The sequence below is a fragment of the Artemia sp. Qi Xiang Cuo genome, chromosome 6 (genome assembly GCF_049724085.1).
Source record: "Artemia sp. Qi Xiang Cuo chromosome 6, ASM4972408v1, whole genome shotgun sequence".
NCBI classification, from domain to species: Eukaryota; Metazoa; Arthropoda; class Branchiopoda; order Anostraca; family Artemiidae; genus Artemia; species Artemia sp. Qi Xiang Cuo.
Window position 1 is genome coordinate 3,064,168 of NC_142799.1, and position 25,748 is coordinate 3,089,915.

General features: G+C 33.7%; 3 protein-coding genes across 3 annotated transcripts in view; 1 reads left to right on the forward strand and 2 right to left on the reverse strand.

Moving 5' to 3' along the window:
* Positions 1-1,944, forward strand: part of Ptpmeg (protein tyrosine phosphatase Meg) — a 299,589-nt gene extending 297,645 nt beyond the window's left edge. Inside the window, exon 17 of the mRNA XM_089090461.1 lies at positions 1,498-1,944. Coding sequence (XP_088946587.1) covers positions 1,498-1,581 — 84 coding nt within the window. The 3' untranslated portion in view covers positions 1,582-1,944. The remainder of the gene's footprint in view (positions 1-1,497) is intronic.
* A 1,501-nt stretch (positions 1,945-3,445) lies between these two features.
* Positions 3,446-25,748, reverse strand: part of LOC148950795 (homeodomain-interacting protein kinase 1-like) — a 31,051-nt gene continuing 8,748 nt past the window's right edge. The window contains exons 3-4 of the mRNA XM_089090433.1: positions 9,545-9,719; positions 3,446-3,531 (exon numbers count right to left, since the gene is read on the reverse strand). Of these exons, the coding sequence (XP_088946559.1) occupies positions 3,446-3,531; positions 9,545-9,719 (261 nt within the window). The remainder of the gene's footprint in view (positions 3,532-9,544; positions 9,720-25,748) is intronic.
* On the reverse strand, positions 20,120-25,444 carry LOC148950796 (homeodomain-interacting protein kinase 1-like). The gene is made up of 4 exons (XM_089090317.1): positions 25,435-25,444; positions 23,154-23,405; positions 21,416-21,576; positions 20,120-20,639 (listed from the first exon to the last, which is right to left on the reverse strand). Exons 1-4 carry the CDS (start codon positions 25,442-25,444, stop codon positions 20,457-20,459), a joined length of 606 nt encoding a protein of 201 aa, XP_088946443.1. The 3' UTR covers positions 20,120-20,456.

Here is a 25,748-nt window from a genome sequence, read left to right on the forward strand (position 1 = left end):
ACACACACACACACACACACACACACACACACACACACACACACACACACACACACACACACACACACACACACACACACACACACACACACACACACACACACACACACACACACACACACACACACACACACACACACACACACACACACACACACACACACACACACACACACACACACACACACACACACACACACACACACACACACACACACACACACACACACACACACACACACACACACACACACACACACACACACACACACACACACACACACACACACACACACACACACACACACACACACACACACACACACACACACACACACACACACACACACACACACACACACACACACACACACACACACACACACACACACACACACACACACACACACACACACACACACACACACACACACACACACACACACACACACACACACACACACACACACACACACACACACACACACACACACACACACACACACACACACACACACACACACACACACACACACACACACACACACACACACACACACACACACACACACACACACACACACACACACACACACACACACACACACACACACACACACACACACACACACACACACACACACACACACACACACACACACACACACACACACACACACACACACACACACACACACACACACACACACACACACACACACACACACACACACACACACACACACACACACACACACACACACACACACACACACACACACACACACACACACACTTTTGATGCTACTATTCGCTTAGGTTTATTATTATAATTATTTATTTTATTTTTTTCGTTTTCATTTACTGGCCATAGACCCGTTTGTCGTATTTATATATATATATATATATATATATATATATATATATATATATATATATATATATATATATATATATATATATATATATATATATATATATATATATATATATATATATATATATATATATATATATATATATATATATATATATATATATATATATATATATATATATATATATATATATATATATATATATCGTTGGTTGATAGCAAAAAGTCCGTATCTGCACTTTTTCAAGTTTTGAGAAAAACCCAATCTGGAAAAATTGATTTTCGTGGAGCTGAAGGTATGGTAGATAGAAAATCAAATTAAACGCCAGTTAAAAGCCGCTAGTCTGAGAGACCTGCTGGTAGAATTTTGCTACGGCTTTGGGACCACAATATATTCATTCACTTCTGTGGAAGAATTGTCCTTCCTTGCTTAAGTCTAGCCTCCACACTACCAATAAATTTGATTTCTTCAGCTGAGAGGTATCATACGGCAAAATAAACTATACCAATAGAAAGCGTGTAAACATAACGTTAGATAGCGTTATTATCTGAATTTCGACTAGGGGTTTCAGTTCTTACGTTTTTACTAACAACCCGGCTTTATCGAATATCTTTTTCAGAGTCAGTTCAGCTTTGTTTGCAAGTGTATTGTCTACGTGTTTAATCAAGGTTTAGTAAAGCCTCTACCCGAATTTCGACGGTAACTTGACAATTCCCCTAGTGACCTCGCCGTCCTTGCTGTGCTGAAGAGACACTTTCCATCCAAAGAATAACAACTGTTTTATCTAGAGGCTTTTTACAAGTTTGTTCTCAGTTCAAAGTGTTTGATCTCAAAGGGTTAAGTAGGTTTGTTGTATTATTTACTTTCCGAGTGTTTTATTTTGAGAATTTGTTTTCTTTATTTTGTGAATTTATATACATATCTTTTGGAAAAACAGTTTTCTGTATTTGTATTTATGTGTTTGTGATTGTGACTACTTAAATACAGATATTTTTTCTGTAATACTTTTGGAATTTAGAGAATAAATTTTTCTTCTGACTCTATTTCCAAAGTTGCCAACTCGCAATTAAAGATACTCGCGCGTATTTTTGTGATCCATCCATGTACATATTATGCGTAGACATATGTAAATTTTCAGGAGAAGGAAAAATTACAGTTTTACTATTCTGTTGGGTATAAACAAACAATTTATAGAAAAATCGCAATTAAATTATGAAATTTTTTTTGTTAAAGTAAGAAATACGTTCAAATTAAAAATCCCCCCCCTTGACCCATCTTAGATCTATTCATACCTGAAAACTGCAATTTTCAATGATTGTTCTTTTATTTGTTTAAAAATTGTGAGTGTTTAAAGTTGTATCAAATTTTCGTCAGTTTTGCCACGTTAAACTATGAACCCGTTAGTTAAGTTTTACAACGTTACTTTGCCGTAAAGATGTTTATTTAAAGACTAAAAGAAAATGATTTGTTAGGGATTTGATGCAGTAAATACAAATATTTCTTAGGTTTGAATAAAGCACAAATTTTTTTGTATCTTTTCAATGTGCAGATTTTACGTCAAAGTTTTTCTTGGTTTTTGTGATGAAAACTGCAGCGCGAAAAATGATCTCTTAATCAAGCAGTCTCTTAATTAAATTTCAGCAATATTCTCTCAGTTGATATGTGCCTGCAACGAACGAGTTATATTCCTAAATGGCGTTTTTGACACTTTTGTCAGCAATGAATGAGAAATATTCCTCTATTGAATCATTATCTACTGGTGGCATTTACGGATGCTTATCGTAATCAAAATGAAAGCATTGACTTGGTAAAGAGCAATTTGTCTCCCAGTCCTCTGCCCCCTGTGATCATTGTATAAGCTTGTATCATTGTATATGATTTTATGGCATTAGGAAGAGATTTATTCGCAAATTCTGACATCTAGTGCCCCTGAAAATGGCACACAATTCCACTTTATATGGAGGAGGTGAGACAAGTTTCTCTATTAAATCATTATCTACTGGTATCAGTTACAGAGGCTTATCGTAATCAGAACGATAACATTGACTGAATAATGTAGCTCAGTCCCCCTTCCCTTCATTGGTTATCCTATTAGCATATAGCTATATAAATTTGGGATGGGCTTTAATTGTAAATTTTAAGCTCTGGAAAATTCAACTTTATATGATAAGGGGAGGCAACAACTTTTATGCACTATTTTTGAAGTTGTGCCCCCCCCCTCCCCGTAAGGTGCCCCCCTCCAAACAACAAATCCTGCATACGTGCCTGTTAAACCCAGAAGCCAAGAAAATGAGAGGTAATGCTTATTGGAAGTGGTACTTCTTGCTCAAAGCTTTGTACTGTGATAACTTATTGACCAGACTTGACGGATGAAGTTTGAAGAGAAACGAACTGGGTTAGGCCAATATTAGAAAACAAAAAAGTAGGAGGCATTACAGATAAACATTCGCGGTATGTCTTCAAGGCGTAAGTTTTACAGCTTACATAGGAACGGTCAACCCTAGGAATGGCCCTGGGTACAGCTCTCTCTGATTGTCCAAGTTTTGTGCTGAACCAAGATGTTATTGTTAATCTGATACGAGGGCGGAGCCAGGAGGTTCACATTCATGGGGTGCGTTGTGAGACTTGACGGGTAGGTAATGAACAAGATATACTAGATGGAATTTAATCATGTAGGTAGTTTTATCAGAGTGGGACGTGAAATAACTGAAATGTATGCATCTTCTTACTAAAACGCTGGAATATGGGGAGAGGAATGTGGAAGCAAATCCCAAGTGATCTTTTACCTCTGGTACAACTATTAACTATATATATATACATATATATATATATATATATATATATATATATATATATATATATATATATATATATATATATATATATATATATATATATATATATATATATATATATATATATATATGTATAATTTGTAGCACTAAAACAGCCCAACTCTTAGGATTTAATTACACCAGCGAATTCTGTTCGTCAAGGTTACCTGTAAATAATGGATTTTAGTTAATTAAGAGTTAGTTCGTGGGATTTCCAAAAAACGTAACGGAAGCTATACATAGTGGACGTTTATCCGCTTGCTATCTGCTCGTGACCCTTCTCAGTATTACAGAATAAAGTTCGGCTTTTTGAGAGCTCTTTGACAGAGATTTAAACCTCCTATTCATTTTCATTGAGAATGAACGGCCCCGTAAGTTTTTTTCTTTATAATGATACAAATGTTACACACACATTTCAGAACAGTATTTTCTCTTAGAACAAAGAGAGAAAATATCTTGCTTTCTAACAGTTTCAAATTCAGGATCGTAAAATTGTCCCCGACAGTTTCTTTCTCCCCATTTTGGGTATGTGGTGAGAGTCGATAACAGGGGGTATATTTGTATTTTGACAAAAAGATGCATCAGAAGTAATGTGCTGAGAAAACTTGTTTTTAAATGCTTACTGAAGATATTTAGCTTATATTAGATTAAGACGCTATCTAATGTAGTATGTAGACGTATTGTAACGTCTACGCCTAAAGGCGTATCTAACATTAAGACTTGTCTGAGATTATTGCCAAAAGTTGCTTACTAAGCTGTTGTCAAAGGGATGATCGGTGGGACAATGTGGATCTGGAAGGTCAAAGTATAGTTAAACACACATTGTCCTGCTGAATCTCCTTTTGAATGCAGACCTGTAAAATGTTTTTGGATATTGTTTACAAGTTTGAAAATGTCAGGTGCGATCTTTAGGCGTAACAGCGACGATATACTTTTTTCCAAATTCTTTTCTCCAAATCAAAAGTAGCAAAGCTATACGGAATTTTGATTAAAAATTTCATGCTATATTGCCATCTCTTTTTTTGTTTCTTTTAATGAAAAAATCACGATAAATAAAAAAAAAACATTCAGTTGAGGGAGACGACAGCAAAGAATAGCAGTATTTTCTAAAAAGTAATTTCAATAGCGAATTGGCATGTTAGCTTTACTGTTCTTGCTCTCATCATCTTTGTAATTTAAAGTTTCTGTTTGAAAACCATTGTCCTATAATGGCATTTTAGTTCTGAACAAGAAAAAGTTTGCCCTGAGTAGGAAGCATTAGTATATAATCTGGATATCAAGAGTATTCAATCAGTCGCTCTTGCAAAAAAGACACGCAGTGGCGTCAATCTGAGGGGTATATAGTTCCCCCCCCCTATATTTTGAAAAAAAGCCTCTTGTGGGGTGTTTTCGTTTTAAAAATGTGTTTTTCTAGGTATTTTCAATTAAAAATTTAGATAAAACGACAAATTTGCCAACCCATAAACATTGAAAAACATATCCCCACTAAATTTTTGTGAGTTGGCCCTACTCCCTTCTAATATGTACAACATTTTTGTGAGTTGGCCCTACTCCCTTCTAATATGTACAACATTTAATATGTACAACAAAGGCAAATATTGAGGCTCACATGCCCAATCCTTGAGCGCACAGGTAATCATTCTAAACTATAAAAAATACCCCCTATCCTACACTCCCTCTGGGACTCACTCAACGTAAAAAATATTCTCAACACTGGATATTTGCATGAATTAACTACGCAACTAATATTGATAACTCAAATGAATGCGTACATTTTTCCTCACCGAGCAGCTATTGGCGTCACCAGGATATTTAGAAGGTCTTCGATATTTAACAGGAAGAAGGTCTTCGTGCCCTCCGATATCAGACCTTTTTATGATAGTCTGTGTTATATTTCCTCAGTATATCTTTTTTCAGCGCTTGTATGACTAAAAAAAAACGAGTGAGGAGAAGTGTGTTTTAGAAACTCTTTGAATATTATCATTGAAAACATAAACGACAAAATTAGTTACTATTTTCAAAACTAAAAAAGTCTCAAATTTCTTAGTACCGCTCTCAAATTCAAAGTGGTTCTATTTCCAGACGTTGAGGTCACTAGGTGAGTTCTGAATTGATTTGGTCAACTAAGTGCAAAACTTCAAACCTAAATTAAAAGAAACATATTAGGTGTAGGAAATGAGACACGTTGCAGTTCTTTTTGTATCTAATTTTCATCGCTCGTCAATAGATTGCAGCTACTTCTGCTGTCATTAATATCAATTTTAATCTCTAAAATTAAGGAAGCAGTCCCGTTCTTGAGGACAGGCTGTATAATTTAATACAGAAAATAAATAGACAAATTTTTCCCTTAACAATTTGCTACATTGTCAGGACTGACTAACAATCTAACAATTGTTAGGACTGTAGAAAGTTAGGACTACAGCTATGAATACTAGTGAAAAAGCTTTATGTTTAATAGAGAGGAAAAGGGGCTTGTATAAAAATTATCTTAGTGATAGATCATATGAAAACAAAATGAATGTAAAGAAAGTGGAGAAAGTATTAAAATATGAACTAAGGTGTGAAGTGGAGGCCATGGATAAATTTGCCGACGATCTGGAAGATACATCTAGACGGCATAATAGTAAAATATTGTACTGGCATGTTAATAAATTGAGAGGGAGTAGTCAATCTGGACTTGTCCCAGTAAAAATAGGAACGGGGCTATAATTAGTGATAAGGAAAAAGTTAAAGAGAGATGGGCAGAACACTTTGAGAATGTGCTAAACCGAGATAGAGTTGCAGGAAAAGATATAGAGAAAATGAAAAAGTTTTTGATACCTTGGTCATGAAGGAAGATTTGTTGTGCGAGGAAGAATTAGTGACATTCTAAAAGGATTAAAAAATAATAAGGCTCCAGACGCTGTTAGTGTGGTAAATGAGTTTCTTAAATATAGCGGCTCTGAGGTTAGAAATAAGTTACTGAAGATTTCAAATATGATTTTTGAAAAAGGGAAAGTACCTAATGATTTTAGAAAAACCTGAATTAAACCGCTGTAAAAGAAAGGTGATAAGAGTGAGTGTGATAATTTTTGAGTCATTAGTCTGGTCTCTGTAGGTAGCAAATTACTCAGTAATATGATACTTTTTAGACTGAGAGATGCTGTAGACAAAGTTTTAAGAGAAGAACTGTGCGGTTTTAGAAAAGGTAGAGGATGTGTTGACCAACTTTTCACTCTTAGGCTAATAATTGAGAAGTGCCTGAGCTATCAAACACCTTTGTTCCTCAGTTTTATAGATTATGAGCAAGCGTTTGGTTGTGTTGATAGAAGACCTTTAGCAAAGGTCTTATCCTTGTATGGTATACCTGACACATACATTAATGTGATTTGTGCTGTGTGCGAGAATATGCTGTTAAGGTAGGAAATGGGGTTAGCAGTTGGTTTCGCATTAAATCAGGAATTAAGCAAGGTTTTGTTCTTTGCCCCTTTATATGGATCATTTTGATGGACTTTTTCTTAAGGAGCCCAGCAAAGGCCATGGGAGACCACAGAATGAAATGGGGAGGAAAATCTTTCCTGGACTTAGATTATGCTGATGATTTAAGCATCCTAGATGAAAGTGTGAGCAAAATAAATGAACTTTTAGAGGTTTTGCGAGTTAAGGGTGCTAGAATAGGTTTGAAAATAAATGTTAAGAAGACTAAGTCAATAAGGCTAGGAGTAAGTGAAGATGAAAAGTTGAAGTAGGGTAACGAAAAGATTGATCAGGTGGCCAGCTTCACTTACCTTCGTTGTATTATTAGTAAAGACGGTGGGAGCAGTGAAGATGTTAAAAGTAGAATAACCAAGGCTCAGGATGGTTTTTTTTTTCACAGTTAAAAAGAAGTTTGGAAGAGTAGGAAGATAAGTTTGCAGACCAAGATTAGAATATTGGAATCTATAGTGACGAAAGTGGTCAAATATGGCTCTGAAGCATGGGCACTTCGAAAAGCGGATTAAGATTTGCTAGATGTTTTCCAGAGAAATTGCCTACGGGTTGTTCTGGGTACCCGGCTGAAAGACCGTATTTCAAACAGCAGGCTGTACGAACAATTTGGTTCAATTCCGCTTTCTAGGGTTATAATGAAAGAAAGGTTGATATGAATAGGACACGTTCTGCGGATGAAGGATGACAGATTGCCGAAGATTGTCCTTTTCGGCCAACCGTCTAAGGCTAAACGAAAAGCAGGTAGTCCTCATATGGGATGGGATGATGGCGTAAATTTAAGATTCAAAAGACATGGGAACTTCCTGTGAGGGTGTAAAGAGGGAGGCTTTGAATAGATCTGAATGGAGGAGCAGCGTGAGTAGCTGTGCTGGCCTCAAGCGGCTTGGTGCTGCAGTGAGTTGTTAGTAGTAGTAATAGTAAATAAATATGATTGAAACAAGGGAAGTAAAACAATAAGACGGGGAGATCCTTCCTTTCCATACATTTTTCCTAAATAAAGTTAATAGATATATTAGTTTCACTTCCCCAATTTATACAGGTCTGGTTGATCTGGAAAGCCGGTAGAGTCGAAAAAAAATAATTTGATAATTTGAGTTGTTCAAAATTAAGGGAACATTTTCAAAATAGTGATATTTCAGAAGAGGAATAGGGTTTAGAGGCCTCTCTGAATAGTAGCAGGGTTCGCATCTTACAAGTTACAAGGAGTCAAGCAATCTTATTCCTTAATCGACCACATACAACACACCTGGTTGTAGTTAGCGAGTTTTTTTTACAAAACATCGGGATGCATTGAGTCATAACACTAAATAAAAGATAAAAATATAAATTTTATTGGTATTCATGTAGAAATAACAAAACTAATAATATGATAAAAGGATTTTCAATATTTTGAAAGGAAAAATTTCTTTGTTGAAAATATTTATAGGAATTGATATATATGGGCTAGTCCAAACCAGCTATGCGAAGCTAATAATACCGAATTAATAAGCACAACAAATTTGATACCGAAAAAAAGAAAGAAACTTCTGCTACTAGTACCAGAAATTGCAAGACCTTAATGATGGCGTTGTTGCTGAAAATTTGAATCGGGTGTCATTTTTATAGATTAATTTAAAAAACTTTTTTCACAAAATAAATTTTCAAAAAAAAGTAAGGAACTCCATTAAACAAAAAATGAGCAAAAATAAAATAAAATAATCTATCAACCATGAAACTACCAAAAATCAACATTGATAAATAAATGAAACCTAAAACGAACAGAAATTACAATGAACAACCGAGTCCAACCAAAAAGGAGCAGAAATCTACATGAGTCGGGTTCGGAATCGCTGTGCTTTCCCAAGGCAAGAACATAATTTTTACCTTACTGAAAAAATACGAATGTATGTGGATTGTCAGTTTAATATATACATACTTATATTTAGTAATCAAAATGTTTAAATTATTTGATTTATTAAAGTTATAAAAGTAAAAACATTTATATTTTTTCAGTAAATTGCAAATTTTGTTCAGGCCTTGGGAAGGCATAGGGGTTTTGCACCCAACTTATGTTAACTTCTGCTCGTTTTGAGTTTGACTCGGTTATTTATTGTAATTTCTGTTCGCTTTGGGTTTCATTTATTTATCGATGCTGATTTGTGGATGTATCTATTGTTTTGAAAATTCTGTTTTTTAGGGTTCACACTACTATTTTATCGAGTTGGTCTTTACTTACAGGTCATTACCACGAATTGTTTGACTACTCATTTCTACATGGAAGATGGTTTGGTCTTTGTTCTTATCGGACCCTCCTATTTTAGGGAAGATATTGAACAGAATTGATTGAATTGATTGACAAGGAATTTTAACATTGTCAAAACTTACCTAAAATAATTTCAGGGGATCTATAATGTATTGTTTGTAAAGTAGGGTTGAGTGCTACATTGCTTGAGTTGCAAGACATTCCAAAATCAATCACCTTGACTCGGCACGGCTGTTGAACAGGATCTATGAGCATTATATTCTCCGGCTTCAAGTCTGTATGGATCACTCCCAACTCCTAAAAATGTAGAGAATTATCCAAATACCGTAATAAAAGAAGATAAACTACACTGGTATTTGCATCTATCTAAGACCTTACATAGGTCTCCACAGGCTAAGCTTGTCTTATTCTTCCTTAAAAATTTTCCAAACTGTTTTTTTTAGGCATAGTCAAGAACGTATCATCGCGTCCAAATACTACCCCTGAAACTGGGAGGCATTTGAAGGTCATACATTTATATTGTATGCATCTATTCAACAAATCTAAGCATTTCAGAAAAAGCTTAACTGTCTGTTGTGACACCCCTTCAACGCAAAGATCAATAATTTGTATTTTTCTCAATAAGAAACCATTGAAACTAAATTCATCGATTTATTATCATTGAACAGTTACTTAAAATGCTTCTCAGTTCAGTGACAATGTTTTCAAGGGCTGATAATCTCTCCCTATTCTTAGATTTTTTTGATTTTTTTTATAAACAAGCAGTTCGTGTTAACGAACTGTAAGTAAGGACTGATGCGGCTCAATAGTAACTGAAACTGTAAGAAACAGAGTCTTGATAACAATAGATACACCAGAAGAAGCAAATTTTGATGCTTCTCCAAAATATGTAAAATTCATCAAATTTAATGTTACCCATCAAAAGTCATATAACAATGCTTCCGGGGTTGATCGTGAGACGAATATTCAGCTGGCCAAAAGGCAACATGTTCGTACTGCTGCTCTTGGTGCAAACACTACTATTATGACGCTAGTACTATTATGCTAAGGGTATGAAGGCGAAAATTTGAACTAAATTAAGACATACTATATGCATGCAAATTGTAAAACGGAAATAGCCTATGCCAGGAAAAAATTATGGAATTAAGTCAGAGCTTTCAGGGTGTACCTCAGGGGGAAGTTTAATTAACCAAAAGGTTATTTATGCACCCTACTACCAATAGTAATATCACTGCTGCTTTTACTTCTACAACTACTTCTAAAGCTAAAGTACTAAAAAGAAAATATCAGGAAGTGCTGAGGTTCAACTAAATAAAAACTCAAGTTAGATCCCTAACATAAACAAAACCAATATTATACCTTGAATTCCAGTATGAACCGGGTTATCTTTTGAATGTGATCCAATATTATATGAGGGTGAGGCATTTCTGAGAATTTTCTGAATTCTTAAATCCAAAGCCATTTCAATCCCTTGTTCCAATCTTGACAAAACAGTTCAACAATCAAAATGTAACTAAATCATTATTTGAAAATTGCAAGAAAAAATGTTAAGGAATCTTATGAATAAGATTAACCATGACCCGGTATTATGAATAAAAAATAACCCCGTAATTATTTGGCTGAATAATTAATGCCTTACCTCAAGTTACGTTATTTTACTAATTACTTTGAAATAAAACATAGTCTTCCTGATGAAAGAAAACAAAGAAATAAACCATAAGTGAATGACACAGAAGAAAATTAACAAAACTTCAAAAGGATTTATTTTTTTGCGTTTGGCCGTAATAGACTATTGAGTGCCGTGTAAACTCTCCTTTTATTCTCTGTAGGCTACTGAATGAATTGCCTGCTCTTAATCCTGCTTTATTGCAAAGGTTCTGTGATTTTAGAACCTTTGCAATAATAGGAAAATGATTCCGATCAAAATTTTTAGACAGCCATTTTGTTCGGAATAGTACGAAAGTCATATGCCAGGAAAAAATTATGGAATTAAGTCAGAACTTTCAGGGTGTACCTCAGAGGGAAGTTTAATTGACCAAAAGGCTATTTATGCGCTCTACTACCAATACTACTATCACTGCTGCTTACTTCTACAGCTACTTCTAAAGCTAAAGTACTAAAAAGAAAATATCAGGAAGTGCTGAGGTTCAACTAAATAAAAACTCAAGTAAGATCCCTAACATAAGCGAAACCAATATTATACCTTGAATTTCAGTATGAACCGGGTTATTTTTTGAATGTGACCCAATATTATATGAGGGTGAGGCATTATTGATAATTTTCTGAATTCTCAAATCCAACGCCATTTCAATCCCTTGTACCAATTTTGATATCACAGTTCAACAATCAAAATGTAACTACATCGCTGTTTGAAGAATGCAAGAAAAAGTGTTAAAGAATTTTTTGAATAAGATTAACCATCACCCGGTATTATGAATAACATAACCCAGCAATTATTGGACTGAATAATTAATGCCTTAGATACTCTTATCTAAGAGTATAAGATAATCTTATCTAAAGAGCTTTTGACTCTTAAAAGGGGATTCCTGAAAACATGAATTTCAGTTAAACATATTTACTACACTGCTGAAATTCTTTTAACGTCCTTCAGTTTTCTCAAATCTGTATATATTCCGTCTAGGACAACACATGATAAAAAAGTAAAAAATGTCTACAGCTCTTATAAAACACCGAGGATAGTATTACATCAAGGATAGTTATACGCCGTCATCGAAGAGCGATAGCTTCAAAAATGTGGTTCGCTTTTTATTAAGTTACAGCAACGGAAAAAGTTGCTGTAACTTAATCCTGCTTTATTGCAAAGGTTCTGTGATTTTAGCCAAGTTTTAGCTATAAAATTGTACAAATATGACTTTAGAGCAATACTATAATTGGTGTTTTATAAGAGCTGTAGAAATTTTTTACTTTTTTAGTAAGTGTTGTCCTAGACGGAATATATGCAGATTTGAGAAAACTGAAGGACGTTAAAAGAATTTCAGCAGTGTAGTAAATATGGTTAACTGAAATTCATGTTTTCAAGAATGCCCTTTTAAGAGTCAAAAGCTATCTAATCCACTCCCCATACCCTCTTTTCCTTCCCTAAATACATATGACCAATATTTTGAGATAAGGGTTTTGTTCAATTTTGCCTATAGCTCAAATAAGTGTGCCTCATAGGTTGGAAGAAACCACAGTTTATATAATTATCTGTATAAAATTATCTGATAATTATATAAACTGTGGAAGAAACACACAGCCCTCAGAACAACATGTTGTCTTTTCAAAATCAGCAGCCCCGTTTACGGTCCAAGTTGTCCACCGTTAACATATAAGGCTTTTATTGAAGGGGTGGTCACAAAAACTTCAGAAGAGGTCACAAAAACTTCACAAAAAGTTCTTCAAATTTATTAAATTTGAAATAGAAAGTTTTAGTTCCCTGTTAAAAAGTGATGTTCAGCCGAGAGGGAGGTTCAACTGGCTAAAAGTTAACATTTTTATGCTACTACTGCTATTAATATTACTGTTACTAATTCTATGTATACAACACTACTACTGCTGCTCCTACTACTATTACAACTGTTATTATGATACTAGTATCACTAATACTAAGGGTATTAAGGTGAAAATTTGTGAGAATATAGAGATTAAATTTAAACTGAATCAAAACACGACAAGTAAGACTAGTTCTATTACAAATACGGCTGATTTAACATTTGAAGAATGTCGAGGGAAAAGTTGAACTAAATCAAAACATATTATGTGCATGCAGATTGGCAACAGGGCGTACCATAAATATTTTTGGAACAGCTTACCGAATCAAGCTGAAACTTCCAGGGAATCACAAAGAGAATATGGAATGTTCTGTTATCCAGTCTTAATCTTCAAGGCCATACTCAGGATTTTTTTTCGGAGGGGGTTTGACTAAAAAAAAAAATTTGGGGGAGGTTTTACAAAAAAATACCTTAAAAACGCATACAAAATTTGTTTATGTACATTTCTGTTACGTTTTTGCGATTCAGGCACACATTTCGGGGTGGGGGGAGGGGTTCAAACCCCCTCTGGATTATTAATCTTATAATAGTCCTCCTTTCTTTAAAATAATCAAATCATTAAAATAATGAGAAAAGTCATATCTCATAGGTCAGCCGAATCCCTATTTGTTTGATTTCTCATTATAGAATTACTAATAAATGACCAGTCTTGTGCAGTCTGACAAACATGCAGTCTGATAACAATATTAATAGTAGTTTTCATGGGCACACGGAGGGGGGCTACCGCCCCCTAGAACTCCAAATTTACACTAGATATGGCTGAAAAAAGGTAGATTGCAAAAAAAGCAGTTGATAAAAGGTTGATGGTTGAAAAAGCTGGAAATAAACAGCTGGAATGACAGAATAAAAGTCAAACAAGAAGCATTATCCATAATGTTTTGGAAAGGTTTAGGTCTAATCCCATAAGATTGATTCTGAAACTATCGACGCTGATTTGTGGTAGTTTCACGCTTGGTAGATTATTTGATTATATTTTTGCTCATTTTTTGTTTAATGGAGCGTGAGAAATTGTATAAAGGCAAGTCTACAACCGTTATAATCTACGAAAGCAATCTTTCTGTAATTAGGGTTTGAGTTTGGTTTTCTCTTAAAATTAAATGCATAATAATTAAATATATTATTGATTCAGCAAATTGATCCTTTTGCCAGGAATCCTTGCGGTTTAAAATTTACTGTATTTTGTTTCATTTTGCAGGTAATATAGTTGCTCTTTTTTTTAGAGTTCTTTTCTAAAAGTATTTAAAAATAAAATTATAACTAGGAAAAAAAAAATCCTGAAATATTTTCCATGTCACCCAACCACCACTGATATTTGGGCGTTTGCCCCCCCCCCCGGAAAATTTTCTGCCGTTGTCCTTGTATTTCACAAAGCACTTTTGTGAACTAACTAGGCCAAGTTCTTCTTTAATTGCCTTTCTCTTCTTTAAAAATCTTGGCCTGCAACCTAATTTGACGGAGCATTCCCATTTGCATAATATGTTGAAACATTCACTTATCATGCCAGACGATACAAGTTGAAACCATGGCTGTTTATCACCGGAAGATTGGTATTTATGCCCGCCTATTGAAACTAAATATGCAACAGTTCAGCAGTTTCTAATATAAGACTGATGATAACAACTTTTAGTAGAAACAAATAAACTTATGAAAATGACTTTTTTTAATTAATTAGGAAAAAAAAAATTAAAAGTCAAGTTATTTCTTTCAAAATCCTCTACAAGTTCGGGTTAATTTTATTAAACTTGTGTGTACCGTTCTTTTATAAAAGCTTAAATGTAATTTGCACGAAAAAGCCTAATTTAGAAAGCCCAGTAAAAAAAAAATAAAAAAATAAAAAATAGTAAACTCAGATTATGTTGCTAGATCAAGGGAACAGATAGAAACCAAAATTGATGCCTTTATGCGTCTGTTGTCGCCAGACAAGCCAAAAATATTTAACATGGAAGAGGTAGCAGGGAATTTTCCTATTCCGTTCCCCCTTAATTGGCCAGCCGCATAACTGACAACCCTCGCTCCTAGGCTGTGGTGGTTTGTACCAGCCCCAAAAGCCTTGTTGTATGATCTTTGGACTATTTTAAATAAAATAACTGTCTAGAAATCTTTTTTCAATGTATTTTGGGAAAAAACGACGTGTTGAGGGGGGATAGCCACCCTCAGATCAATTTTCAAGACAATTTTCTAAATGTTTGACCATTAGGGCGGTTGGTCGTTAAGCATCGCGGGTCTGCATGCCAAATGTAACCTAAACTAACCTACCCTAACCAAAATACCAACCAAACATTTATTAAAATATACCTACAATGTAGTTTTCCACTGAACCAAACTGTCTCAGTTTACAATTAAATAAAAAAAAACAAGTTTTTTAAACTAAAAGTAAGGAGCGACATTAAAACTTAAAACGAACAAAAATTATTCCTCATATAAAAGGGGCTGTCCCCTCCTCACCACCTGGCGCTTCACGCTAAAGTTTGACTCTTTCTCACAACTTTATTTTTTAAAACAATAAAAAACTTTAGCGTAAAGAGCAAGGCGTTGACGAAGGGACAGCCCCTTTCATATACGGAATAGTTTCTGTTCGTTTTAAGTTTTAATGTCGCTCCTCACTTTCAGTTTAAAAAACTTGTTTTTTTTATTTAATTTCTGATCGTTTTTTAGTTAATGCAGCTTTTATGTGCATAAAAATTTTACTTTTCTTTTGCTAAATGGATGTCTTTACAAATTAACTTACGTAACTAACTTCTATATTCGTATATTTTTCTTCTGGCAAAAAATACAAAGTTGCAGATTTTTGCAGATATGAGCTTGAAATCTAAGCTATAGGGTTTTCTGATGCGCTTAATCTGACGATGTGGTTTTCATTAAAATCTTTTCACTGTGAGGGGATGTTTTCCCCCTCTTTAAAAAATCGGTAAATTTTCTCAGGCTCGTAGCCTTTGATGAGTAATACTAAACTTAATAAAATTTATATATTTAGACTCAGCATTATAAACAAATTCTTTTGATACATTTATTGACATCAAAATTCCGTTTTTAAAAGTTTCGATTACTATTTAGCCGTATCGCTATTTTTTCTATTGTTTTTTTTTTATTACGTATATGTTATTACGTATATGAAGGGGTTCTACCCTTAGTCAATACGATGCCAATTAAGTTAAAATTTAAAAAAAATTTTTATTAACAAACCCCAGAATAAAAAATGCCGTTTAATTATAATAGATAGATCTTTTAAAATCACTAAAAAAAAAACTGTAGCGTAAAGAGTGAGGTATTGACTTGGGGGAGAACTCCCTCACATACGTTATAATTTCTGTTCGTTTTAAGTTCTAATATTCCTTCTTACATTTCAGTTGAAAAAACTTGTTTTTTTTTATTTAATTTCTGATCGTTTTTTAAATAATGCTTGGAAATCCGGAGCCCCCTTCACAGAAATGTCCCTTACCCCAAAGAAACATCCTCCACGGAAATATTCTCCAGATTAACCCCCTCCTCTAGCCCCCCCCTCCAGAAAAAATCCTTCCTGAAAATGGTTGTATGCTTCCCAATAACCAATAAATAATGCTGGCAAGTCCGGCGCCCCCTTCATGGCAATTTCCCTTCCCCCATGAAAACTTCCTTCATGAACAGATCCTCCAACATAACCACCGACCCACCCTTCCTTCTCACTACCAGAAAAAAAACCTCCTGAAAACTTCTGTATACTTCCCAATAACCAATACTATATGTTAACATTGGGTAAAGTTCATAACTTTTAGCTCTCCCTCTGAGAACTTCGGGGGATTTAGTCATCCTAAAAGACATATTTATCATATTTTCGACCATGTTGAACAAAATGGCTATCTTAAAATTTTGATCGGGTGACTTTGGGAAAAAAATAAGTGTGGGAGGGGGCCTAGTTGCCCTCCATTTTTTTTGGTCACTTAAAAAGGGCACTAGAACTTTTAATTTCCGTTACAATGAGCCCTCCCACAATATTCTAGGACGTCTGGGTCGATAAGATCACCACTGGGGAAAAAAAGCAAAAAAAAAACAAACAAACAAACAAATAAACACGCATCCGTGATCTTTCTTCTGACAAAAAATTAAAAATTCCACATTTTTGTAGACTGGAGCTTGATACCTCTAAAATAGGGTTCTCTGATACTCTGAATCTGATGGTGTGATTTTCATTAAGGTTCTATAACTTTTAGGGGGTCTTTCCCCCTTTTTTTGAAAATCAGACAAATATTCTCAGGCGCGTAACTTTTGATGGGTAGCATTAAACTTTATGAAAGCTAAATATTTGAAATCAGCATTGAAATATAATTCTTTTGATGTATCTATTGATATCAAAAACCCATTTTCTTCAGTTTCGGTTACCATTGAGTCGGGTCACTCCTTATTTATAGTTCGTTACCACGAACTGTTTGATCAGCAATAAACCAGTCTTTGCCTGATTCTATAGATCTAATTTCTTGAGTGTGTACTGGCTTGGAGATAAGTACCAGAAAACCCCAAATATAGTTTTTACTAACTATAGAGGGAGGCAAATAACCTTCCACTCCCATACTCGACACCATTCTATTCATCTTGGGTGTAATTACCCACATGCGTGGTCTTCTGCAAGTGTAGAAATTTGGCTGCAATTAGCTGGGGATGCATTAAAACTTGATGAGATCATCCACGTATTACGGTCAAGGGTTGAAAAAAAGATTGTTTTCAACACAGCTTAGTGTCAGGTATATATCATGTTATGAAGCTCCCAAGGGTCATGTATGCTTAAACACTCGGAAACTAACTCAAACTTACTTCTTCATGAACATAAAAATGAGGCACCAACAAATAATGTGGTCTATTTGATCTGCGACTTTTATAAATTATAAATAAAGAATAAAAGTGTGAAAATTTAATTTTTTTATTGTAAAACTAAAGTGTAAACATACAATTTTAATATAATATAAGTGGTCATAGCGTTATATCATTCTTGACAATGAACATTACCTTTATAAGAGATTTTTTCAATACCATCATAAAGTTATGCAAGAGTAAACTAACGGTCGCAAAACAGCTTTTGGCACTGTTTATTTGAAAATTCTTCAGTTAGACTAAACAATCCAAATGTGTAATCACTTTAGAATTTAGTTTTCAGAGCTTATTCTTCACAAGTAACAAATCTGAAATTGACGAAAACTCTGTAGTCGAACAAAGCTCGTGATTGTTTATTTTACTTGCATCAGCAGTACCCCGACTAAGAATAACACGGAAACTGGGGTTGGGTGTATTTCTCTTCGTAACCGTGGCCTCAAATGGACGTCCATAAACTTCGACCGGTGGTTCTGTGTAACCGTTAAATCTCACTGCTCCAGCAGCATTGAAGTACAGTCTTTAGATATCCAACTCTTCTTTTTGACAGGACTTTCTAGAGCCTTAAAGAGAGATTTAGCTAAGATAATGAACTTAAATCAAAAGATGTTATTCAAGATCAATCACAGACGGACATGGAAGCAAATTGAAAAAAAAAATTGCAATCAAAAGTCACTACCATTTTTGGGAACGTCAGGCTAGAAATTTAAAACAGTTAATTAAAAGTAAATGAAAACAAGAAATTATAAATTGAAAACAAATGAGCCACAAAAAATTAGCATCTTTTCCAAGATCCACTAAAGTCTGCCATGGTTTTTATGTTTATTCCCACAACTAGAACACAAATATTTGACAAATAATCAGACTTCAGCTCATCAATAAATTTGATAAATTATAAAATAATGTTAGAACTGACTATTACAAATAGATACATAGTCCTATCAATGGCAACATTTCTTTAAAGTCATGACTATGGTCACTTTTGTCTGAAAGGTGAGTCGTAACGGTAATGTCGTCAGTATTAATCAGAATAAAGATGAAGTGAATATTGTGTACTATAATGTCTGGAAAGCTTTTTTACCAGAATAAATACTGATATCCCAAGAAGTTGGCTAAGTTTCTTCAATCAACTTCCTTTCAAAATGTCTCTAGAAACAGGGCCACTATACGTCAGGTGGTATTGTTGTAACTGGCAAAATTGGTCATGGTAATTTTTGGGTATTTTACCGTAATTTTACGGACCCTTTAAATATTTTATTTCATGTATTTTACGTAAAATTACGTGTTTTACCAGTATATTACACATTTTACTGACATATTTTACGTCGCCTTGCAATTTTCATAGCACAAAAGCGCATAGGGGCTGGCAGAAAAAAGAATTGAATATGAATTTGTTTTTTGTATCTTGCTATCAGAACGCTAAAGTGTATCATATTAAAGGTGTTTATAATTTTGAAATGGTGAATTATTAGCTGAAATAAAATTACATGAGTTCTGTGAACTATTAAAGACAGAAAGGGCTAGAAGCAGGATTGACATATGACAAACAAGAAAAAAAAAATAGCCGAGAAAAATGAGGGTAATGTCAGCCAGCGGACAAAAAAAGGAAGCGAAAATGATAGAGGCAGATATTTTGTCAGGGACTTCTTCCCAGCCGTCTTCAGAGCTCTAAAAATAAGAAGGAAAACTAATATTTTGAATTAACTGTAACTGAGCAGAAGAAAGACTGAACCAAGACAACCAAACAAATCAAGCCATTGTATTCGGTACTTTCATAAATAAATGAAAATAACATGTATATGATATGAGGAATGTGGCTGGACACGGCTATTTAAGTATATTTGATTTACTTCCAAATAATGATAAATTTGACTTATTTTTTTTATTTTTTTCATCCATTTGATTTTACCAAATGGATGTCCGAAATCAGGAACTGTCCAATTTCTTAGGTATTTTCCTAGGCACAAGATTACCAAAGGGATAAACTAGACAGTTAATTAAATTGATGAAGCTCTAGATGAAGGGGCATTACCTTTTATAAGCCCCGAAAATCAGAATCATTAAAAAATTTCATTAAAAAGTGTGAGTGATGCTTTGAAGAAATGTTCAACTGGTCTTGTAGCTACAGGGCAATTCTAAAACACAATTTTACCCTGTATTTCATAGGGAGTACCATATTTTACCCTCTTTTTTTTGCCAATTTTCCCTTATTTTACCAATTTCACTTACTGAGTTTTTATTATAAGGTAATTTTACAAAAAATATCTGCTAGTATTAAAGGGAAATTGTAGGAAGCATTTTTTTTTTACAAATTTTACCTTATATTACCAATTTTGCCTTATTTTACCAATTTTACTTACTGAGTTTTCATTATATGATAATTTTACAACACTATCTGCTAGCATTAAAAGAAAATTGTAGGAACCAAAGGGAACCTCTAGATTGGAAGAAGGCAAAGGTAGGTCTAGAGCAAAATCATGGAATGGGGGTTCATTTTGAAAAGGGTGCCAATAATTGACCAAATTATCAAAATTATTTTTAAACTGAGTGAAAAACAGAAAGAAACAAGGAATGATGGTACCAGAAAATTTCCTGGGGGACAGGGTCTCCCCTTGGATCCACCAGTGGAAAAGGGACTGGCAAATTAAGGTTGCTGAGGGAACGATCTCTGGTAGCTTCTTTTTCTAGAATGATTGTAGATGCTCGTGTTACAAATGTCCATCAGTTTGATTGCCTGTGTAATGTAAGGACTGTGTTTGTAATCTGACAGATGATCCATTGTACAAAAACTTTGAACCAATCCCTTGGCAGGAGTTAGGCGTTTCCCCTATAAAATAAACATGTGTCAAAACATAACTTTGATACATAGTTTGTCAATTGTCTCACGCAAAATAGAGCCGTTCGATAGAAATGTGTTTATCAGAAAAACATAGAACTCAATCAGTGGCACCAAGGCGCACCCTGAACACCAAAACTTCAAGTCCACTAGTACTATTCTTTTATATTTCAAAGTCAATTGGCTGATTCTGAATTTTCTGCAGTTCTGTGCTCAAGACAATTTACAGTATAAAGCTCGGTTTTACAACACTTTAGTCTAAAAAGACTTAATTTCAAATTCCTAAGTTTGTCTAACTTGTAAATAATAATCTCCTAAACAACAAGAGTTTCTTTAATTTGTTTTTGACATAAATTAAATTTCTAACACCATTAATGTGCTCGGAATTGTTGTTTATTTTCATAATTGATCAAGAAGTCTCCACCTTAACAGTAAGAAAATCTTCTGTTCTAAAACAGCTTATCAATCAATAACAATCAAATATCAAATATAAACATTTCAAAGTTGTTTTAAGTGAAGTATGTCAACAACAAAAGTAATAAGGTGGTTTGTAAAAATTGGCCTAAAGGATACATCCAAGAAAACTGTAAAAGATGGCAAAACATTTTTTTTTCAACCACTGAAGAAATACCTCAGATTAATTAAACATCTACAAATTTTTTCATGACCTTAACCTTTTTTATTCTGAAGACCATGGATAAAAATAAACGAAATTATGGAAACAAAAAAAAATATTGATTTCTGGTAAAAGGAAGCAACAATCTTACCGGATCCAATGCTAACATTTTTTTAAGCATTTCAACAAATTCGAGTTTGTCGGTGTTTTCTGCCTGTAGACATTTGCCGTGTAATTCAGAAGGTGTACCCATTTCAGTAATATCTTCTAAGCAATTAAAAATGTAATTTAGGTCTTCTTCTGGCTTGATGCCTGAAAACAAAATGTTTATTCAGGGACGCGAAGCAGAACAACCAAAATGGGATTGTGGTTTTCCTAAAAAAGGCCTAATCAATAGTTCTTATGTATATAATATCTATTCATGTACCCATTTATTTGCAAGCATTCTGATTAAATGATTTGAAATTTCTATACACCATTTTAATCTCAATTTGAAAAAAGCACTAAGAAGCCAGACAAAAATCCAGTCAAAATAAATGGCAGGAAAAGATCAAAATTTATGTTAAAACTGAAATTTCATTGCCAGTGAATGTTAGCTAGATCAAAATATGAATCTGTTTGACACACTTAGTTTAAAAACTGGAAAGATGAATCTTAATTTTTGTTCTATGGAGGCTACAACTTTAAATAAAAGGACTTAAAAATGTTTCTTCTGGTTACGATTTCTTAGTTCTATGTAATTCCAATTTCGTTTATTGCACTATATTTGTTCTAGCACAACAAATATACAACTTTGCATATGAAAAACGCCAAGAAAGGTGAGAATGAAAGCTTATGCTATGGATTGGTTAAGTTGAACTTTATTTTCCGGCTGAAGTGAGTGATATTTTTGATATATACTTTTTAAGGATAAAAAACCTGGTCAAATGTGAAGTAATTTTTAATATGTTTATACGTTTCAACTTTACTGCATTGAAAAAAATCTAGCAGAGCAGTAAAAATATTTTATATTTGAAATAGCCAAATAAAAAATCTTGAATGCCAAAAAATCGGCCGAAAGAAAAATCTTGGACAGGAACTGTTTTCATGTAATGTTTCATTGTGTTCTCAGATAAGTCAGGTTAGTTAGTTTGAATTTTTAGTAAAAAGTTAACGTAATGCTTATTTATTTTAAATTTAATACAGATTAAATATGAACTTGGGACTTTTTATTAGCTCTGGCCTTAATATTCATTATAATGATGAATGAAGCTTAATAAATATTTATTAAGATTAGCATCGCTGATGATTTTAAGTTAACCGTGTCGAAGAAATTAAAAAAAAATTCAACATGAAGTTAATTTTTCATCTTTCAAGTAGTTATTTTGATTTCTCACTTAGAACAAACACTTAAATTTTATTTAGTATTTTTAACTGTTTGACAGAACTCGAAGCACTCTTTGTTCTTTATCACCATTCAGCCGTCAAAAATGAAGTTCTTTGGAAATTAGGAGGAGCAAAGTGACTGACAAAGACTTGTCACTATTGAGATCTGAGGCAAGAGCTTTTCGTGGAGGAATTTTCTGTGGGGTAAAGGGTGTTCTCGTCATTATCTAAAAAAGATCAGAAATCAAATGAAGAATAAAATCGATTTGATTTCTTCTGCAATTAAAAATTTATATGTTAAGAATTCGGCGCGAAAAGAAAAAGGCACATCTCATATTCTCATGTTGTGAAGCATAACAAAAGTCAGTATTTATGGCTTTTGGGGAAAATAGACTCCTCTATTACGAATTTCAGTCTAAGGAACAATGTAAAACTTATAAATGCGACTCATAAGAAAATATATATGCAGACATTAGATTGTCCTCTTTCCTTCTCCTAAGAAGCAAGGAGAACAGAAAACTTACCAAATTCTAGGTGATACTGATCAGGTTCTTTCAGTTTCCAAAAATAGTAGTTTGATTTTGGATCCTTCCTAAAGAACTCTGCTGTATAAAAGGCAACTTTTAGCATAGTATTTGGAAGGTTGCCTCGATTTATCGTAATTTGCCTGATAAGGTCGTACTCATTTAATGCAGGATATAAAGGCACTCCAAGAAATAGTTCTGCCAGCAAACAGCCCAGACTCCACACATCAATTGCCTCAGAAAAGGTTAATCCTAAATAAAAGATAAAAAGATAAATTTTATTGGTATTCATGTAGAAATAACAAAACTAATAATATGATAAAAGGATTTTCAATATTTTGAAAGGAAAAATTTATTTGTTGAAAATATTTATAGTAATTGATATATATGGGCTAGTCCAAACCAGCTATGCGAAGCTAATAATAACGAGTTAATAAGCACAACAAATTTGATACCGAAAAAAAGAAAGAAACTTCTGCTACTAGTACCAGAAATTGCAAGACCTTAATGATGGCGTTGTTGCTGAAAATTTGAATCGGGTGTCATTTTTATAGATTAATTTAAAAAACTTTTTTCACAAAATAAATTTTTCAAAAAAAAGTAAGGAACTCGATAAATAAATGAAACCCAAAACGAACAGAAATTACAATAAATAACCGAGGCTAACCCGAAAGGAGCAGAAATCAACATGAGTAGGGCTCAGAATCCCTATGCTTTCCAATAGCAAGAACATAATTTTGAGTTTACAGAAAAGAAATAATACAAATGTATATGGATTGTCAGTTTAATATACATATATACTGATATTTAGTAATAAAAATGTTAATTTTATTTGATTTCCCAAGGTTATTAAAGTAGAAATATTTAAATTTTTTTCAGTAAAGCGCTAATTAACTTCTGCTCATGGGGAGACATAGGAGTTTTGCGTCCAGATTATTATTATTTCTGCTCGTTTTGGGCTTGTCTCGATTCTTTATGTTAATTTTTGCTCGCTGTTCGCAATAACAAATACTATACGTAAACAATGGGCAATTTTTTTAATTTAACGACCTTTCCCCAGTGGCTCTGGAGGATCATGCTATCTTCAAAGACATATTTATTGGGCCTTTCAACTATGCTGAACAAATTACTCATCTAAAAATTTTCATCGGATGATTTTGGGAAAAAAGTGGCGTAGAAGGGGGCCTAGTTGCCCTCCAATTTTTTTTTGGTCCCTTAAAAAGTATATTAGAACTTTTTGGTTTTGTTAGAATAAGCCCTCTCCTGGCGTTCTAGGCCCACTGGTTTCATACAATCACCTCTGGGGAAAAAAAACAAAAAAAAAACGCATCCGTGATATTTTTTCTGGCAAAAATTACCAAATTCGACATTTTGGCAGATAGGACCTTGGAATCTCTATAGTAAGATTCTTTCATACTTCGAATCTGCTGGTGTGACTTTCATTAAAATTTTATGACTTCGGGGGGTCTTTACCCCTCTTTTTGAAAATCAGACAAATTTTATCAGGATCGTAGCTTTTGATGGGTATAGTTAAACTTAATGGAACTTATATATTTGGATTCAGCATAATAAGACAATTCTTTTCATATATCTATTGGTATACAAAATTTCTTTTTTAAAAGTTTCGGTCACTATTGAGCCTGATCGCTCTTAAATACAGTTCGTTACCACAAACTGTTTGAAAGACTATTTGGTCTGAGTGAACTCAATTTTTTCTTCTATGCTATGTTGTCATTATGGAGCAGTGATGATTTATTTAGTGTCAACTTAAATTATGTATATTTGTGTTAAAATTGCACATTAAAGGGAAAGTATAACCCTGTTTCTCTGCTAATTTCTAAGAAATCGTGAATTGTTTTTTTCAAAAAGTATGTTATGCAAAACAAAGGTCTTTTACGCCATAAAATACCTAATATTTCACCTGAATTTCGATGGACATAAATTAAAATAACAATTTAGGCTTTAAGTAAATCAAACAGTTTGGGGTAAAGAACTGTTAGCAAGGAATTACGCGGCTCAGTAGTAACCAAAACTCAACAAAACGCAAGTTTGATATCAATAGATATATGAATAGAATTGGCTTATGATGCTTATTCAATATATATATATATATATAATATAAAGTTTGTTGTTACCCATAAAAGTCTACGAGCCCGAGAATATTTGCCTGATTTTAGAGAAGGGGTATGAGGAAACAGACCCTAAATGTCAAGGAATCTTAATAAAAATCAAATCATACTATCAGATTCAGCGTATCCGAGAACCCTATTGTAGAAGTTACCAGCTTCCATCCTTAATAAAGTGAAATTTTGTTTATTTTGGGAGAAAAAAGACCACGGATTCGTGTTTGTTTTTTGTAGGATGATTGCATAGAACCAACAGTCCAAGAGTATCAATATAAATATAGGAAAGAATATTAATGAGAAAAGGGCTCATTCGAACGGAAATTAAAAGTTCTAGTGCATTTTTTAAATGACTAAAAGGATTGAAGGGCAAGTAGCCAATAGAAAATTATTTTCGTTTGTCTTACTTTCTCTCTGCCTACTCCATTTTACATGTTGATATGTTAACGGTCATTGTCCGGGGGAGCGAAAT

What these genes read in the sequence shown, in the direction of transcription:
- LOC148950796 (XM_089090317.1), bottom strand. An exon ending in TCAGTATCACCTAGAATTTG is followed by an intron (nt 21,577 to 23,153) that starts GTAAGTTTTCTG and finishes TTTTGTTTTCAG; the next exon opens with GCATCAAGCCAGAAGAAGAC. An exon ending in AAATGTTAGCATTGGATCCG is followed by an intron (nt 20,640 to 21,415) that starts GTAAGATTGTTG and finishes TTTATTTTATAG; the next exon opens with GGGAAACGCCTAACTCCTGC.